This window comes from Athene cunicularia (assembly GCF_003259725.1).
Source record: "Athene cunicularia isolate RWA chromosome 3 unlocalized genomic scaffold, athCun1 chr3_part1, whole genome shotgun sequence".
Classification (NCBI taxonomy): Eukaryota; Metazoa; Chordata; class Aves; order Strigiformes; family Strigidae; genus Athene; species Athene cunicularia.
The window spans coordinates 51,119,543-51,138,965 of NW_020799097.1; the positions used below are offsets into that span (position 1 = coordinate 51,119,543).

At 37.3% G+C, this 19,423-nt stretch overlaps 1 protein-coding gene across 1 annotated transcript in view; it reads right to left on the reverse strand.

The window, feature by feature from the left end:
* Positions 1 to 19,423, reverse strand: part of REV3L (REV3 like, DNA directed polymerase zeta catalytic subunit) — an 82,404-nt gene that overhangs the window by 20,757 nt on the left and 42,224 nt on the right. The window contains exons 17-21 of the mRNA XM_026844194.1: positions 18,037 to 18,229; positions 15,527 to 15,638; positions 6,158 to 6,273; positions 1,039 to 1,157; positions 311 to 429 (exon numbers count right to left, since the gene is read on the reverse strand). Coding sequence (XP_026699995.1) covers positions 311 to 429; positions 1,039 to 1,157; positions 6,158 to 6,273; positions 15,527 to 15,638; positions 18,037 to 18,229 — 659 coding nt within the window. The remainder of the gene's footprint in view (positions 1 to 310; positions 430 to 1,038; positions 1,158 to 6,157; positions 6,274 to 15,526; positions 15,639 to 18,036; positions 18,230 to 19,423) is intronic.

Genomic DNA, 19,423 nt, shown 5'->3' on the forward strand with positions numbered 1-19,423 from the left:
AAGACCTTACAGAACTTCAAAATAGTACATCTATTCAAGTAAGCTGAAACTGTCATGGAAAATGTTTTGGTGTTGTGTACTTTAAACATAAAAATACACCAAGATGAAATATTGAGGGTATAACTCAGCCACAGCAGAACAGCAGCGCAGCAGAGTAAATAAGCCCATGTTGCTGCATATAGACTGTTCTAGTAGTACCTGAGCTAAATTGATTATCTCTTCCCATGCTGAATTTAGCTTATACCTATACAGTGTTAAGGATCTGGCCTTAAAAAGAACAAACAAAATGGATTAATAGATCATTCATTACCTGTAGACATCTGCCTTGTTATCAAACCAATCAGACAGAACTCGGAAAGTAAATAAAGGAAAACGTTGATGAAGAACATGAAAGCCCACGTTTTCAAAAGTGTAATTCATGAGATTCACCTAGAAAAACACAGCAGACATGTTAATATGCATGATGTCTTTCATAGAGAAATCTCTACTTTTTAAAAACTGTAACAACTAAATTTTAACTTTTTATTAGTATTCGTCATTAAAAAGGTAAACATTTATACTTAGAAGTTCCTAACTATTTACAAGTCAGAAAGTATAACCCTCGATAATTGAAATGAATATGTGGAATTAAGTAGATCACAAAGATCAGGTCTGAATTTGGTCAGAAGAAGATTTGTAAAGACTGAAGCATTTGAGATTAAATGTAAGGTCATAAACAGCAAAACAATGAGTAAATCTGACAGCTTAAAATAAGTTCAAATATTTAATTTAATAAAAGCACAATGGCTCAAACAGGTAAGTTGTTCTCAAAACCCACAAAGAAAAGGAGTATCATTAAGAAGTCTTACTGAAAGATATGGGCTTCAGTATTTTACATTTTAGAGATATGCAAAATCCATTCTCACAAAGTGGCAGCCTGCTCTATTTGAAAATAGATGCACGGATTAAGTTCATGAGTTACGTGAAATTTTCAATAAAGTCTACAATAATTAAACCCCACCCTGTAAGTCAAATATATTAACCTTTTAAAAACCTTACCTCATTTCTCATCATTCTCCAAATATTTAGGATAATTCGCCCAACAATATTTATTTCACTCATTGTATCTGATCCATATTCATCCAGCTCAGCTGCAAATCTATTCTCTTTCTTTTCATCTAAAGACATTAAAAGAACATATATTTAGACAAGTTATAGGACAGCCAGATCAAATTATCCCTCTTCCAATTTGAGCTCTCTAGAAAAGTAGGAATTCATAAAGACTGTTACCAATTGCACAAGATTATTTACCAGTCTTTCACAAAATCTCTAAATAAAACTCCCCCAGGTTTTTCTGCTCTTGCACATCCCTCTGAAGATAATTCTTACTTTGGTTTCATTGAAATGGTGTCCATGGCAATATATTCTCCATAGTGAGTATATTTGTTAAGCAATGCTGAGTGTTACTTGAGACCTAGCTGCACATACATTAGTGCACAACATTAAAAAAAAAAAAAAAAAAAAAAATTATAACTCAAGGCTTTACTTGTAAGGATCTTACACAGTCAAAACCAGGTCATGGGAGAGAAAACTCAGTGCCTTTCATACAGTAAAAGCAAACCCACTTCAGTGGGAGCAGGCAGTCATGAATTCTGGATAACACAAGTGGAAAGAGAAGGATACGGGAAGGAACAAATGCAGAGTCTGGCAGAAGCAGCACTCTGAATCTTTCTGTAAGACAGTTGTGACTATAATACAGAAAAGATATCCTCTTTTGACATCCTTGGTTTTTTCATGCTTTGAAATACTACAACACAAGAGAAGACAGTCTTTTTGGTACATGTTTCTTGAAACTGTCTTTTTTTCAGTCAACACAAGGCTACGGTTTTGGTATTCCTTCCAGAGTTTACATAGATGGTTTTTAAAATGTGTAAGACAGGTTAAGATTCAACATAAAACCACACTGTATTATTTGATCCTCCAGTCTTGTTCCTTCTTACTAATTTAATGGAAGAGAAAGTACTTTGAAGCAATTTTCCTACAATTCTAAATCCATACCCATTTTTCAACTGTTGGTTGTGTACTCTGCCACTACTTTTTTTATCAGATATCCCCATACAATACCCTACTAATAAAAAGCAGAGTATTTTGGACAGAGCATATAGAAGTTTGGATACACAATGCTTTGCAATAATGATCAGAACTGAACAATTAGTTCCTCTGACAGCCATGAAGCACATTTACCCTTGAAGACAGAAGTAAAAATTGCCTGAAATTCTGCAGAACTGCTGTGAAAAAATGTAATACAGACTAACTTCAGATGTTGGTCTTTCAAATGTGTATCATACCAATCAAAATATGGTTAGGAAAACCTATTTGTCATTTACTGACCTGATTGATAAATCCCAGAGCCTTGACAAAATTTATCAGAACTTTAATACATTTTAAATGCATACCATCTTTTAAACCACCTTATTGTTTCAGATTTTTAAGGAGGAAAAATAGCAATTTTTCTTTTCATGTTTGGATGGAAAAAAAAGCCCCAGAAGCAGCAACATTTTTTTCTGCTTTTCTTCATTTCCATGTGCTGGATCTCCAGCAAAAGTGAGGAACTTACATTCTCCCCTCCCCCTCCCCTTATTTGTTTCTTGGAAGCAGAAGCCATCAGTTCTACTTTCTGCAGTGTCATCCTACTTCTCTTTTGACTTGTTTAGGAGATTTCCTACGTTTAAATTTGCTTGATGTCTTGCTGGTAAAGATAGACAACGAGGTATACTCTGCATGTGATGAGCATCGCAAAATTACGAAAACTTGTTGCACTCTACACTTGGCGTGGGGAATATATCACCAGAACCACGTGAGCCTCTTTGGAAATTAAGTTGTTAAGAAGGAGAAATGGACACTCTTCCTATCTCAAGTGCATGAGATGAAATAAAGAGAAGTCTTCTCTCATCTTCTGTTACCCACTCCCTAACTGTGAGCTGCGATGCAAAGGAGGAAACAGGAGGCCACAGTGCACACACAAAAAAATGCCACTACGCACAGGCACAGTACTCACTTCTCTTGTAGTGTGTCCTAATGACTTATGAATAGTTCACTTGTAAATGGCAGAGGCAGCACCAGACTCAGCCAATAAAGCAAAACCAGAGAGAAGTCCAGCTTTCTTTTTGTTAAGTTGAAATCACAGGAAAGGGAAGGAAAAGTACCTTCCATCTTTATTTCAATAGGAGGAAAGAGGAGCATACTGCTTGAAGGAGCACTTCCTGTTCTGAAAATACAGCATGTGAAGAAGGGAGGGAAATATGAAGCATAGGGGTTGGAAAAGCAAGAGGAACATAGATGGGGTCAAAACCATGGACAAGGAAGCCACAAAGCAACAGAGAACACACCACTTGTACGTTTATGGTCATGCATGCAAGCCCACATTTATGGCATGACATTTTTGGAAGGAGCTCATCAGTGTGAACATTTCCTTATCTTTCTCCTGTAGTTCAGTCAAAAAATAATTACTTACCTTACAATAACACTAGTTGTTAGAAACTTTTTAAGTGTTTTGCATTCCACTTCTGGGTGTGCATCTACCACCTGGCACAAGAACTATGAACACCAGTGCTGCAGAGATCATGCCTGTGTCCTGCACGCCCACTCAAACTTTATGTCCAAAGATGTTAAAGGCTACAACCCTGGTTTCCTTCACTAGAACTGAACCCATATTGTGTGGCACTTCATACTTGTAGGGAAGGCAGCCTGACTGTGAAATACAGAGGGACATCACCATTAGGAACCATACAGTTCCCAGAGAAGTAACTTTTCTTCTTGAGGGACTCTTCATGTGTATCCCAATTCCTGTAACTTGAACAGCTTATGTTATGAAGATGGGTACATGAGAGCTTTGTTGATGTAATTGTTGATTCTGCACCAACTACAGTGCAGACAAGGCTGTCCTTGAAAGACAAGAGCTATGACTCAGCCTTTGAGAACGAAAGCAGAAACACATTAGTTACCTGTCCCCAAACTGAAAAGGTTGTTTGGCCATATTTCTACAGTAGAGCAGTAAGACCTTGTGATTTTTGGAGGTTTAAAAAACCCTTTGACTGCAACACATATCATTCCTCTTACCAAAGACACTGCAAATCTTGAAGTGTAAGGGGTCAGAAGTTTTTCTGAACACCCTTCAATACCTCTGAAGACTGTACCCAGAGGTATTATTATTGCAACCAGTGTATCATCTCAATTTGAGCCACCAGAGGAATTTAATAACAAGGTTCATGCAATCAGTTATTATTCCTGAAAAACAAATTTGAGACCTTTGTGTTGAAGAACAAAACTTGTGACCTATGATGGCCAATTTATATTTAAACTGTCATGTGATCCTGTTTTAATATATTAAGTATTTAAAAATTCACCAAGGTCCAGTTGCCAACAACTTTCAACTGAAATGCAAATTTGTTCTTATGTTTTCTTGTCCCTGGGAGGTCTCTATAATTCAGATCTTTTCTAAGCAGGTCACAGGTATCAAAGCATCAGAAGATTCTGAAGGCATCAAAAGAGTGCACAAATATTCAAAACTCAAGGAAGGAGTGTGTGAATGTAGCTCTTCTAAAACACCATATTATCCTGGCTAGGCACACAGGATGCCAAGATAAAAGATGCTATTGCTATGCTGGGTAAACCCAAAGTATCATGTTCTATCAAGTACCCAAAAGCAGATCCTTCAAGAACAGGAGAAGCAGCTATTGATAATCTCTCTAGAACTGTCCCAGCTTCTAACCATTTGCAGCATCCTGGGCCAGACATTTTCACATATATGACTGTTACTGATGGACTTTTCTTCAAAAAATTCATCTTCTCTTAGAGCATTGGTACTATCTTGTGGCAAGGAACTCAACAGCTGAACAAGCAGGGGTGAAAAATCAACTCCTATTCTGCACCTGCCATTTGCAAGCTTCATTTGATGATTTCTGGTTCTTGCATTGGAACAGATGGTGAACCACCAAACCATGGACTTTTACCTTCCTTATCCAGTTATGACTCTTCTAGAATCCTAACTTACTAAATTACTAGACATGTTTGGATTACCCTTCTCATTTTTACCAGTTTCCTTATATCCATTTTGATTGTGAAAAGGTTATGAAGAAGCTAAAACCACAGTATTTGAGGTGCAAGCACTACAGATTTCTACGTTTACAATCACTGTTTTATATTTTCCTTGCTCTGTAATTCCTAACATTTCATTTGCTTTTTCAATCATTACAGAGTAACAGGATTGAGTTCTTAATAGGACAATCATAGGAAAGCACTTTTTATTTCATGGCTATTTAGTTTCTGTACAGATCATTGGCAAGAGCCTGGACAAAAGCAGCTTTTTCAATTGTTTTGATTTTTAAATCGTATCTCCCTCATCCGCATCTTCTTAATGACTGCAAGGAGCTACAACAAAATTTCAAGACAGTTTTTGATTTTACCATGTCACACTGACTCTTTTCAGGTGCAACACATTTGTTTAGCTGTTCACCAACTGCATTCTTCAGAATGATAGCTTCTTTTGATTGGCCAAGTACAGACACTAGGCCTACCACGCTCCTGGATGACTTTCCCCAGGTTTTCAAGAAAAAATTCAAATCGATCTTTTTCCAAATGTTGGAGAAAAGCATCAGCACTTGGGCCAGTAACACTTGCCCACAGTACAAGAATGGCTATCAAAAGAAAGAATTTATTACAGAGCTGCTGACAAGGACGAGTGCTGCTCAGGAAGATCTTTATGTCCTCACATTCCAGACACAGAAACCTTGAATAACAATTAAGGTAGGTACCCTGAATAACATATACATATGACATATACTGAAGCCAAGGAGAAGCAAAAGGTTTGGGTAGCAGAAGCACTACCAAGAACTGAAAACACACAACTACTGAAAATGTGTCTAAATTCATGGATACAGGACACACCCAGAAGTGGAATACACAAGGAATTTAAAAATTCAGAAAACAATGAAAACCAGAATCTCATTGGCATTTCAATTTTTTTTTTTTTCCTGTGATTATACCTATAACGACACAACAGCACCAACAAAAGGAGAGGTCCATCTGAAGAAATAATCTGCGTTTATATTTTAAATTTATTTATAGGTTTCAACTTGTTTCTATTGGAACTGAACTGAAACCCTATACAATAACTTACCTGGCACACGAGATATCATCTGGCATAAATCAACATTTAGTGCAGCAGCCCTCTGTAAGAGATAACCCCAGGAATGCATCTGGACTTCATAGCCTAACAAAATGTCTGGGTCATATCTAGAGAGGTGGGGGAAAAAGGAAAATGAACTTCACATTATTTAAGAAAATATTTTCCATGAACAGAGTATAAACAGGATTTCATTCTAATCATGCTGAGTTTAAAAAAGAAGCAGCCACAACGATTTTCTATGACAGCAGCATCTGGACTAGGAGAAAATATTTAAAACAGGCAATCTTTTATGATTTTCAATAACATTCAACTAAAAAATTTTAAAGAAGGAATATTGTCATTAGAAATTTTTTAAAAAGTGTACTTCTATTATATCAGTCTTGAATAATAAAGAACACAATCTAGGTCTAATCAGGTTTTATTGATGAAATCCGGCTGTATCGGATGTAAACTGAAACCTAGCTACCAGCACAAGACAGACGTGCAATGAAATACAGTCCTGTCCTCAAACTTTGTTGTACTATTTTCCTTTATGAAATAGTATAGAATTTGCTACTAGGCTACTTGGCTGTTTTGCAAATAACAATAAGTCATGCATAATGCAGTGTAGCTTATAATCTGAGGACACTTCTGGTCCTGAATGTTAACTCTTTATTGGGAAAGTTACAAGTTGCAGTTGAGTGAGAGCTGTCAAAACAGAAACATGGAGAAAAGCAACCATATCTACCAGTTCTATTTAAATACCTCTTCCTTTAGGATAACCTTTTTGTAAGATACACTAGAAAAACTCATTTTATGTTTTATCTCATGCCAGGTGGAAAATTTGACTGGTTCAGATATGACAAAAAGACAAAAATGACAAAAAGAGAAGTCTTCTGACAACAGTTACTGCCCATCTTCCAATCAGGCTCAGAGAAGAGTTGACTAGGCAGGACAAACAAAGTGCCTTCAAAGTCAAAGCCTGGAGGAGCCTGTATCACCTACCTTTTGAGTAGGCACTATTAAAACCAGAAGTCATGACCTGGTCATTTGCCGAAGAACCTAAAAATGACTTTCTTTGACTGGGAAGAAAGATACTGGCCAATGTAACATCAGCTGTTATTTTTACAGTAAAACAAGGAAGCTTCACTGAGAAAAACAGCTGTTTCTTTCAACACAGCTCAGTCAAAGGGGTTTGAGTTCCAGCAGGCACCATTCAATACAACTGAATGACAAAAGGGCAGATGACAGGAGGTAGAAGACTAGACCACAGGCCGAGGGTCCTGCACCAGAGTCTGTGCCCAACCCCACAACAGGATGCAGGCTTGCAGACCTCAGTTTATGGGAGAAGTAGACAGCAGCCTTGGCTTACGAACAGGATCTTGTACTTTTTGCATCCTTAAATACATCAAAGAATATCAACATTTCTTGACTTTGGATATAGGAGAATACCCTTTCCCTGAATCCTAAGTTAAAAGTTGTATCACAGACATTAAAAATGAAACTTCAGACTTTATCGTGCAAGTGCCTTCCTTGCTTGTGTGTCCCAGCCAAATGCAGATGACAATTCACTTTGAAGTAACTAATAACTCTGAGAACAGCTCCAGAAAAGAACTTCTCCACACTTCTGCCATGGACACTAACTTTCTGTGAAAAATAAAGGGAGGAGTATTTGAATCTTCTTACTCAGCATGGTTACCTCCTTATTACAATTTGGGCTTTTGCACCAGCCAGCAAAAGTTACAAAAATCCTTCTACCACTTACTTCTACCCGTGAAGGAATAGTTTTGATACAATTTATGGCAAAAGCAGAAGATTCTAAAGTAAGTTTTTGATTCCTAGCATACTAGAGAAAGTAAAGGACTATCACTTTGCAATTGTGGGGTATTTTGCTATCTGCTATTCAAGTCAAATGAATGATTCTTTGGTTTTGGAGATGGGAAATGATTATCAGGAGTGGGAGTAGTAAATTTACTGATTTTGGAAGCCTATTCTACCAGCGGTACAAATGCAAAGCTACCTGGAACAATTTATGGACAAATGAATGAAGCTAGCCTGCAGTTCCTTCCAGCAGCAGAACCAATGTCAAAAAGTTATGACCACTTGCTACTCTGCACGACATTGCCAGCTGAGCTTCCAAAATGATGAATAGCTCCATCTAAGCTTTGAAATATAAAGGAATTATGTAATGGCGTATACCATCATAGAAGAAATGCTTAAAAAAGTTAACATATTTTCACATTAATTCTAGCAGCTAAACTATCCTGGTCCTACAATATTCCAAAACGTTACTGATTATTTGAAATTAAGGAAGTAGTAATTTACGTTTGTATTTGAAAACTGTTTTCAACTAATTAAAAATGGAAAATACTTGTAGATTTTATGCAGGGCAGGACATTACGCAGATAGTTTCCATGACAGATGCAAACGTGAATGAGAAGCTTGTAAAGAACTGCTTATATGGTACATAAAACAGTATTCATTATGCCAGGGATTTGCTTGCTCTTTTAAACCTGTTCTGAACAGAAACAAGTGTACTTTTTGGAAGTAGCAAGTTGCCATAACTGTATTAACAGCTACCACCTGTAATGGAGGACAGTTGCTTTGGGGTTTTCCTTGCCCAAGCAGTATACCACCTCCCTCACTTAACCACAATTTAGTGGGCTATTACATTTCTACTGCAAATATCCCTATTTGTATTGCAACTATATACAACATTTTATCAATTATTGAGTTAACCTTACTATTCTCTTTTAAGCTAATGAATAAAACAACCTCTGTAAATCATCTGCATATAATCTCAAGAACTGTTTCTGTAGTATCCTTGAGATGGGAAGATGTTTCAGAGGACAAGACGTAAGTCCACTTCAGTTTATGATGGTTTTGGCTACATGCATTTTCTTATATAAATACATTGTAACTAATGTAAGTATTACATATTTTAACACAATTTTATATCAATTCACATGTAGATTGGAAAGCTTATCACTCAAAAGGTTTAAAAAAAAAATAATAAACAGTGTGATGGTTTTGAAGTCAGTCTTGCTTGTACAGGCCATTAGGGATTGCCTGTCATGGCATGTTACTGAGTCATAGGGTATCACTTCACAATGCATTTCTTACTCTGCTTTTCTTTCCCAAGTAGACACTGCACAAGCATTAAGGGGAGAGTCTCATTTCAATTAATTTTGGCATCTCAAGTTTTCTATGCTGGTCTCTTTATTGTCGTTGAAGAAAAAAGGCCTCTTCAGGTGAACTAATCCTTACATTTTGGACGCCTCTTGCATAACAAGATCCTGCTCTTTCCATTTAACATACATGGTGATGAGGGTAGCTACTTAGACACTGACAATGAAATACAGATGTCTAAGTTTCAGTCAGATGACTCTCATACAAAGCTATCTACATGGAAAATCAAGGTAGAGTAGCTTGTAAATGGTGAATTCAAACTCTACTGTAAATTCCCTGTAAATACAGTCCCTTAGTCTCAAGTTTCCCATATTCAAAAATTGGATCTAAGTTTTTAATATGCTTCTGAAAGCATGAAAAACAATAAACATGCTACCAGCAATTGAGTTGCTAAGATACTGCCGTAAGTTACATATATGTGTATTTTGTATGTTTATCTGTATGGATTCCTTAACTTTACAATCAAAATAATTTTTAGTTAAATGTATCTCTGAACTATCTTTGAAGGAAAAAAATAAGACTAAGTTCAAGTAGAACTCCTTTTGAACAACACCTGGGACCCCAAACTCCTGCACTACAGTATGCATAAGGTCTATCTTATGCAACAGGTTTAACAGACCTATCAGATTTCTTGCACTTAACATGAGGTGCTGCTGTTTCTTGCTTCTTATTTCCTTGCTGATCAACTGTATCTCAATTTGTGCAGCAGAAGTGCCCTCTCCTGCAGCCCAATCCCATATACCAGCTGTACCAATGGACCAGTGTGTCATTTTTGAGACATCCTGTGGTATTCTCTTTGCTCTTAGAGAAGAAGAGATTCCTGGAGCTAAAAGATTACATTATTCCAAATGGGAAAACGAACAGGTAAACCCAAGGTTTAGCTCAACTGAAGTCTGTCTCTCTCTCGCTTTCTCTCTCCCCTTTTCATGTTGTACCACAAAGACGACAGGCTGTGAGCTAAGGAGAGGGCAAATTTTGTATTTTTCATCCTCCCTTCTCACAATTTTTACAGCATGCTATCCAGTTGGTCTTCATCATCAGTTTAAGCTGTTTTATTAAAAGAAATTGTAATGAGGCCAGCTCTTACACCTGAAAGAAACTAGTAAGTTGTAATGCTGATATTTCAAAGCTGCTGGCTAAGACTAACATGACAGGAGTAAGAGGTGTGCCTGCCAACATAGTGCTCTTTTGTTAAAAGGATGGGCACTGATACTGCTTTGCATGCTGCTGCCAGTCTCTCTGCAAAGATGAAAAGCAGCATTTACACTGGCAGGATTTAAAGATGACAGCATTAGCATTCAACTCATACATGCTGCAGAGAGAAGAAATGTGATTATTTTCCTTTCTAGCTAAGTTGTATGTGCTGTTATGCCATCTCTTCCTCTTTCTCATTTGATAATTCCGTGAATGAACACTAAAGCTCCCAGTTATGCCTTCCCTTCTATTATGTGTCTGGTCTTCCTGACTGCTATTTTTCTTCCAGCTAAAATTAAAAGAAAAAGGGGGAAAAAAAATTAGGCCAGACCTAATGATACAGACAAAAGCAGTAACTGTGCACAGCATCAGAATACTTGGTGACTCAAATACACAACTTGAAATATCTGAAAACATTTTTCCAGTTTGCTTTGGACAATAAAAATCCATAAATTTGATACAGGACATTAAGTAAATGTTTCTACAGGAAAACGCCACAGATGATGATACTGGCCTGGGAAAAGAAGGTTAGATTAACACATTTCTATTGTAAAAGGAAAACTGCTACAGCATTTACAGAAGAACAAATAAAATGCATTGTATCCAATAAAAAAATACTGATTAGCATCATACTTTACAAGAAAAACATTATACAAAATATTTAAATATTAAGTATTATCAATTAATTACGAATGTTTTATTCCCAAAATCTTCAAGAAAAATCTTACAACTGTATACTCTGATTTTGTACTTTTATCAGAAACTATTTCCATGAGGACAAAGAGCTGTGGGTGGCTGGTGAGTCTCAAGTAGCAGTGAATCTACTACTTTTTTCAAGCCTGCCCTGTTTCCACATCCTCTGTGTGTCACAGAGATGAGGACTGTGCATCCCCACATAAATTCCCCAAATTTTGCTCCTCTCATGCCTGCAGGACCAGACCTTTTCTGCTATCTGGTAGTATCTGCACTGACAGAAGAGTGGCACAATTTACCTTAGAAGTGTAGGAGAGGCCCAGACATTTAATTTCTCTTTCATGGGAATCCACTGCTCCATCAGGCTTGGACATCTCTAGTTTTCCTGTGTTTTTTAAATGTCCAAGACAAACACTCTTGTAGTATTCTCTTCCTCCTACTCAAACAGCCAGCTTTCCTGCGTTCTGTAGTGACTGGTTTATGGAGCTATGTAAATGTGTTTACTCTTTTTTTCTGCCTTCAGGTTCAGACAGACAGGTGGTTCTGTTTTACTTTTTCAAGCAGATTCTTCCAATTTTTCTCTCAACTCATTGAAGTTGATACCTTACGATACAGAGAGGGTCTACTCAATAAGGCAGTTCAGGCAGGATGACAGAATCCTTTAGGACAGCAATAAAGGTACAGGCTCCATTTCAAGAATAAAACTGAGTTCCCCTATGACAACTCCAAAGAGCCTACAACTTGGTCTCTGTGCTTGTAGATCATCCACACTGGCTGCACCGGATGGGAAGGAGGTTTCTCAGCCGCTTTATGCCAGTACTGAGCTGAAGTCCTGTTTTTTTGTTTACAGCCAGAGGAGAGCTTACCAAATCAGAACTATGTAGGTGAAGCTTCTTCTCAAACTATAAGAGAGTTGTCAGGGTACCAAGAACCACTTTAATTATGCTTTTCTTTGTTGCAAATTCATGTTGTTTATTCTTCCCTGCCTCCTCCAAACTCGCCTCTCTGGCTCTTCCTTTCAAACTGCTTCTTCCTGCTTCTCAACCCTCAAGCAGCACAGTATTTCCATACCTTTTAGAATTCTCAAATTCCTTTTACAATTATGTGCTTGCTTTCAGCTGTCTCTACATAAGATTTTTGTACTCACGCTTGTAAGTACTCCCATTTCACGGCTGAATCACTCAGTAATAATCTAGAAATAAAGGTGCTCATTCTCCTCAATATTTGGACAAATCTGCTAGTTTTCAGCATAGATGAGATCACAGATTGCAATTCCAGAGAAACAACCAGGTCTTTTTCTGGTCTACAGACCTCAAGGTGATTTATTTTCAGTTGCCAACAACTGCCCTGAGTTAATCATAGACAACATCTACTAATTTCACAGAACAACATTTAACCTGGCATTTACTTCATGGATGTCTGGTGAAAACGCATGTTAATCTTACTGTGGTCATTGAGATCTAGCACATGCTGAACAACTGCACAGTGAAGATATAACTGAATCCAACTTCAGTTCTTCAATTCCAGTGAACTTTCTAGAGTTGAACTTTCTGGAGTTTCTAACCATCTTCAGTGAACATGTATCAGAGTAACTTTACCTCTGCTATAAAAAGTTAGATTTGAGAAACACTCTTCAGTGACAAAAGGCTAGTGGTGAAGCCCAAGAACAAAATACCATCAAGCATTAAACCCTCACTAATTTATCACTCTCTGCTTCAGCATCTGCGTCCCTCAATATCAACCAGTGCGTTATAGAATATTTGCACAGATACTCCGGGTCATTTGTTTGAAGACAAAATGCAGATTTCTGATGGAAGAAGAGACTGCTGAGCTAAGAATATTGCAGGAAGTGATACCTTTCCCAGGAATCACCTTTCACTCAACTGTGTGCTGGGAACAGTGGTCAAGAATTCTCTACTGTGCTCTTCCAGAGTTTACATCTATTGACAAGAAGTGACAGAATCAACCATTTCTTATTTAACCAGAACAGAATAAAAACAAAAGGCCTAAACAGAGAAGTAGAAGGATGGAACTTGAAACAGAGTATTCCACAATTTCACATATAAGAAATAAGAGCAAGAATTAGGCCAACTACTAAAAGAATGACAGAAATGGGGACAAGAATTCTTCAATTGGACCACATAAGACAGTTTTTCCCACAGTTGAGGTACCTTTTGTTCAGTAACACCAAGTTGATAAAGTCTGTTCCTGGTATTGACAGTCAAGATTGAGTAGATATTCTGTCATTTATTGTGCCAGGAACCTGGAATTTCACTCTTCCACCCTTCTCTCCAACAGCCAAAGAGGTCAAGAACATGAATCAAAAGCAAGCTGCAGTCATGCTGGGTATGCTATTTGGTCAAAAGAACCCATTATGCTCTAGCATGATGCATACGTCACTATATGAGATACTGATATGGTCCTCTGCTGATAGCTTTAGGTGAGTTTGAGTTTTGCTCCATGAACCCCAAGTGGTAATGCTTTTTAAATATGGCCTGATTGTTTTCTGTCTCTAACCTATCAGACTTACTATTAAGTGCACCTACCAGAGCAACTACAGTAACTAGCTTGTGCTGGAAACAAATAACACTAAAAACAGTAGTAGAAGATTGTTTAAAAAATAATTCCTGATGCTTAAAGGTTTCATTAAAGCTGCTTGCTTGTTCATATCCCATTGAGGAAGATTTTCGCAGTCTACTACTTTTTAACTGATCAGTTCTGCCATACTTTTTCCTTCAGTTAAAGCTACTCTGGGGTCTGGACACTTGTTTTGTGCTTAAGAAATATAAAACATCTACTCCAGCAAATGTCATATTCTCTTCTGCCTAGGCTACAGAAAATAAAGGGGGAAAAGAGCAGCAAACTGTAGATGTGGTCCAAGTTTCAAAAACATATTTGTTGAGAGTTCAGAGAAGTCTGATTCTTGAGGTGATGTTGCACAGAGGGGAGGGAAGTAGGCTAAGATGACAAGAGCAGTCTGCCTCTCCATTAATAGATCAAATCTTTCACCTTCCAGGAATACAAGTTAACTTGTAAAAGCTGTTGCATCAAAAAGGCATGCTAGCTAGCAGTGTTGAAAGAGACGATCTCTTAAGAAGAGATTTCTCAGTCAGCAACCTGGTGATTGGTATATTCCATCTTGAAGTACTACAAAAATTGCATGCTTTTTTTCATTCTGTAATGCCTTCAATATGTACAGATGTAGACTTCTTCTTTCTTCAGTGATAAAAATATATTCTAGCTGCTGAGTTCTCTTGCCCATACTCTTTACATGTCACTTTTTAAACTTCCACACAACTGGTGGAGAATTCTTCATTTACTGGCATCTTCTTGTTTGCACTAATTTTCCTAAGTTTGATGGAGCACTAGATTTCCAAGAAAGAAAAATAAAATTATGTTCCTTACCTGAATTTTGTCTTCTCTGAACAGGGATCTGCTGCTCTGTCAGGACCCACCCTGTGTTGGTTGCACTCAGCAACTCTTTTTGTATTCTGGCTTCATGGGGTTGGTCAATGTCTTTCTCATCAGAGGTTTTCTGGTTGGAGAGAGAAAGAATTGCAAATGTACTCTGCCTAGTACATATTTTTCTCTTGTGCCTCTATTCCAGCAGGGTGACTCACAGTTTAAATCTGTTTATTTTTCCTTGCAATTTTACAGCTTTGCACCTCTGACAGTAGGGCCTTGAGAGACGTCTGTGGTTCCACCTACTCACCAGCCGAGAGGGCTACCAAACAGGCTTCCCAGCCGTGGTGGAGATGGGGAAAACCAGCAGTTTTCCAAGTCTGATGGAGCAGGGGATTTCCATTCAGAGAAGACAAAACTAATGAAGGAAACTGATTTTTCAGCTATAGGTTATTTTAATCTGTTCACAGCAGTTTCAGTACCATGTAGGTTTTTTTCCTGTCTTGCCTCAGAGTCCTTAGAAAAATTCTTCCTATCTGAGGGGTTTCCTATAGCTCTCAGCACTGTTAATATCTAGTATTCTGAGAGTTTCTGAGAGAGATGTGTATTGAATTCTGGGATTAACAGGAAAGGTTGCATGTTAAAGAAGATTACTTATATGGCTGATTAGTTTCAAGACTGTAACTCAGCTGCTTAAGAGGATCTGAATGTTCTTGCTGTCAGAGAAAAGGAAAAGCAAAAAGCCTTTTTATTCGAAAGACCATCATGCTTGTCCACTCTAGAAATAAGCCTTTGAGGGAAACAACAACAAAAATCAGTATTTGAGAGACTGGCAAGGGTTGAAGGAACTAAATCTGCTGTACCAAGCCTGAAAAATAAAAGCAGAACGTACAGATATGCTACCTTTTTACAATATTCACTACTTCCTGGAAAAGAGTTCTTTCATCAGTAGCGTAACTGACTTCTAGTCCTGTAACTCCAGATCTTGTGAGCAAGGGGGCTTGGTCTCTGCTCCCTAGAAAATAAAGTAAAAAAAAATCATTACAATTTAGAAGGAATTCCATGACTTCAGTCAACAATATTTCTTTAGAATAAAATGTACAACTGAAAAGAAGTATGGAATACAACCTATTTTTACTTTTAATTTTTATCATAATTAATTCCATGAACTTATCTTATTTTGTTCCTCTTAGGTGGAAAAGTTTGGGTTTTTCACTTTGTAAAATTCTACCATAAATTGTAATCTTGCATAAATTCTCATAGATAAATAAATTTGATTCAAGAGAAACATCATCATTTTACATGTACAAGAGTATAGCTATTAGAAAAATATTTTTACTATTAGAAAATTATTTTTGAATAAGAAATATTAAAGGACCATATGATGGCTCATACAGTGTTTTCATGCAAAGTATGTGTTTTAATTGCTAGCTTAGAGTAGTGCTTTGCAAAATGCTTTGAAGAATGAAAATGCTACATGACATAGTATAGTCCTTTTCGCAGTACACTTCTTAAAAAGCACTTCTAAGTCACTAATAGAAATGGAAAAATGAGCAACTGCTCACTTAGTGCACAGTAACAGTGTCTATATTGATAATGTGTGAATAATAGCTAAATTCATATGCATGCAGGAACTCAGCATTTGCCTTCCATATAAAAAAACCTCTTTAATAATATGCATCGCATACTCTGTCTTTTCATTTTCTCTATATAACAGACAGTAATATCTCTGATTGAGGCAACAATCCAGAGTTTGTAAAAAGCATTCTACTTTGACACATTCTTAAGATCTTGAGAATTAAAAAAGTGTGCTTTCAGAAATAAATGTTAAAATGAGTTCTGCAACTTACAAAGCAATAACAATACAAAAAGGAGAGAAAAAAAAAGGTGTATCTCAATGTAAAGTCACTCCACAGGGAACTCAAAGTTCTAACCAAGAAAATATTGACAGCACACATCAATTAAAACAAGGAATGTCACAACAGCATTTAAACACGTCATTTTATTTAACTAACAAAACTAGATCAGAACCTTTGTTTTTTTTCAAGTTATTATTGGACCTCTTTACAGAGAGCTTTTTCTTGATAGTTTATCAGTGGCACACACCTAGGGAGCCATAGTGGCTATACTGTGGAAAAATCTCAGTAAGGTAACGGAGATAAATTTTTTTAACGATAGTAACAAGCATATAATACCAGAATAAACTTCACTGAGAATAAGAAGAACTCAGATTAACATGATATAATATCTAAGTAAACTGGTAAAAGAAGGAGCTGTTGCCTTAATGCTAAATTTATTTTTGGTAGGTTCTTGTCCACACTTAAATTTTAGACAGTATTTTGTGGTTTAACACACATTCACAATGCCAAAGAAACCCTGAAAAAAAGAATACTTTTTTGTTTTTGTCTTTTACTAGCCTAAACCAGTGGTACTCAACCTTTAACAGCTGGAGAGCCACTTCTTTATTAAATGGAGTTGTAGAGCACCATAAAAATCAAGTATCAATAGTGTGATTTTTTTTTTTTTTTTTTTCCATCATGACACTTCAATGTGTGATGATGCTGCCTCAACATCATCACATATTGATACATCACGACATGACATATCAGCATCCTCTCTCCCAGCAGCATTCTGTCTTCAACCCCTTCTGGCTGCTAGGAAGGAGTGGGGTGGAGGGGTGGAAGGGGCAAAAGGGCGAGTTTTTCCCCATTCTGCCCCACAGCTGCTGGGTGGGAGGTGATCTCTAATCTTACCTGTGGGGGGATCCCAGCAGCTCCTTTTCTTTCCCCCTATGGGAGGGGGAACTTCAGCGACTCCCACACTGCTGGTCCTTTGCTCAGTGCTCCCCGCGCTGCCTGATAGAGTGGAGCGCCGATCAGACGCCTACATTGCGAGAGCCGCCTGTAGGGCCATGAAGAGCCACATCCGGCTCTAGAGCCACAGGTTGAGTATCACTGGTCTAAACAAAGCCAAAAAGGTACAATAGAATAAGGGCCCCCGTTTAGATCCTAAAAGGATCAGATAAAACCACAAAAATAACCCTTAAGTAAAATATAAAACATACTGTCTTGCTTTTAACATTTTCTACTTGTAGCTATCCAGCAACTTGAGTAGGAAACTAAAGGCAGGTTTTCCTCTTTATACTTTTAGAACACTGCAGGAGCTTGTCCACAAGTACGCAAAGATGTTTTGCTCATATGTTATTTGTGGTTTACAGCCCATGCAATAGTTCTTTGAAAGATATAAGCAGGAAAACTCTATGTTTAATATGGTCATTCATCCAACAGTCAACAAGACAAAATTAAATGAGCTAAATAGTAATATAGATACTCGATTATATTTTGCTTGCTACTGTTTGATTACTATGAAATAAGCATTTTTGTAAAAGATGTTAAGAAAAAAGAAATAGGAACCTTGGCTTGAGAGTGTCCTGTCTCTATCAATCACTACAGCACCAGTGATTTCTTTTTTATCAGTATTTGGCAGGGCTGTGTCTGATGAGATGCAATAGAATAAAGCACAGATTGGATCAAACTCTGGGTCTGGTTCCAAATCTCGTCGGGTTCGAGCATGTAACTCCATACTGATGAGGGTAAGGTGTTGGACCTACCAACAAATAAATACAGTAAGTTAGTATGTTTTGGAGATTTCTTCAGGAAATTTAAGAGGAGATTATTAGTGCAGATTAGTGCATTGCAGACGTTTATATGGTCATATTATATTACAACTAAGAAGTCACACCTGAAAATTAATAGAAGTGATTAAACATGCATCTCTGGATCTCAGTTTTTTCAAAAAGCATTATCTTACAAAAAAAATTAATCACTTAATACATTTCCATACTCAGTTATTAAAATTCAGTATTTGTTTCTGAGTACTATCTTATTCTACCAAAAGCAGAAAATACAGACAGACAGAAATGTTCAACTTCAACAATTGTAAATTCTTGTATGTTTTCAAACAGCTTTGCATACTGAGCTGAATTAAGTTTCTGGACTGATCAAGAACAAAGAATTACTGCTGGTCTTTATATTTCTTTCCCTCCCTCACCCAAGACATGCAAACAAGCAGGAAGACTTAGTCACTTACAGGAAGATGTGGAGAATATCTAACTTCCCCATCACTTGCATTAATGAACTTCTGCATCATCTTGCTACTGCTTTTTGCAAGAATGCTTTGCATTAAGAAAATGCTAACCCTTATAAACTGTACAGGTTTGCCTCTACAATAAATACTGTAGTACTTTATAAATGTTTCAAGGCTATGTTGTTGCTCTGTCTTGCATAATATAGTTGATAATGTGGACTAATTCTTGGAGGGATTGTAAGGGAAAAGTTACAAATATTTCTGAGTATGTAATATGCCCCCAGGGCAGCCTGATCTCCTCTAGATTTGCATCCTAAATTGCTACAGCCATCACTGAAATTAAATCTTACTACAAGTTCTATCAACATTTCCTGCAAAATCATCAGGTTTTTTTTGTGGCTTCCGCTATGTCATCTACTCAGCACATAAAACTGCTATCTCTCCATTTCATCTGTAAATTGGTCAAGAGCTCATGCCAAGCCATAAGGTGGTGAGTGCATGGGAGCACAGACATGCTGGCTGGCCAGTTTGCAGACAAACACAGCGGTACTGTATTCATAAAGCATCCCTCTCTCTAGCACCAATTTTGATCTCTCTTCCCAGATCAATCACTGATCTACATGAAATATGTAGAGGCACTTCGAGTCATGTACCATTTTGTTATATGTAGTGGAAACTGGCGACCGGATTCAGTAGGTAGCATCATGTAGAGAT